The 475-nt window shown below is 67.2% G+C and overlaps 1 protein-coding gene across 1 annotated transcript in view; it reads right to left on the reverse strand.

Moving 5' to 3' along the window:
* Positions 1–475, reverse strand: part of BCAN (brevican) — a 22,085-nt gene that overhangs the window by 736 nt on the left and 20,874 nt on the right. The window contains 2 exon segments of the mRNA XM_019473164.1: positions 6–39; positions 410–472. Coding sequence (XP_019328709.1) covers positions 6–39; positions 410–472 — 97 coding nt within the window.

The following is a 475-nucleotide window of genomic DNA, read 5'->3' on the forward strand; positions in this document are numbered from 1 at the left end:
GTAGCTGTCGGGCTGCCCGGGGTGCCAGTTCTCGTAGAGCTGGGGGGACAGGCGGGACGGGGTGCACGGGGCACCCCAGCACACCCTTTAAAGGGAGGGCCACACCAGCACGCACCCATCTGCAGCCTCCTGGCCATGACACCCCTGTCGGGAACGAGGTCCCATCTCCGTGCCCCTTGGCATGGCCTTGGGACCCCAAATCCTGGAGTCTGGCTCACCCACGGCACCCCCGAGGATGCTCAGCCTGGCCGAAGCAAGTGGCTCTTGGGGGGGGGGCTTCAAAGCCTGGTCCCAGGGTCGGACCCCTCCCGCGGGCACGTTCCCAGGCGATGGAGAAGGATGACGAGGTGCCGGGGAGGGGGGGATTCTTCTCCCGGGGGGGCACACGAGGGCTGGCAGACCGACTTACCAAGGGGCTCCCATCGGACCACTGGAAATCCCCCTCGATGGTCCGGTCATTCAAGCCGATCCACTG

Source organism: Aptenodytes forsteri, unplaced genomic scaffold (genome assembly GCF_000699145.1).
Source record: "Aptenodytes forsteri isolate BGI_AS27 unplaced genomic scaffold, ASM69914v1 Scaffold230, whole genome shotgun sequence".
NCBI lineage: Eukaryota > Metazoa > Chordata > Aves > Sphenisciformes > Spheniscidae > Aptenodytes > Aptenodytes forsteri.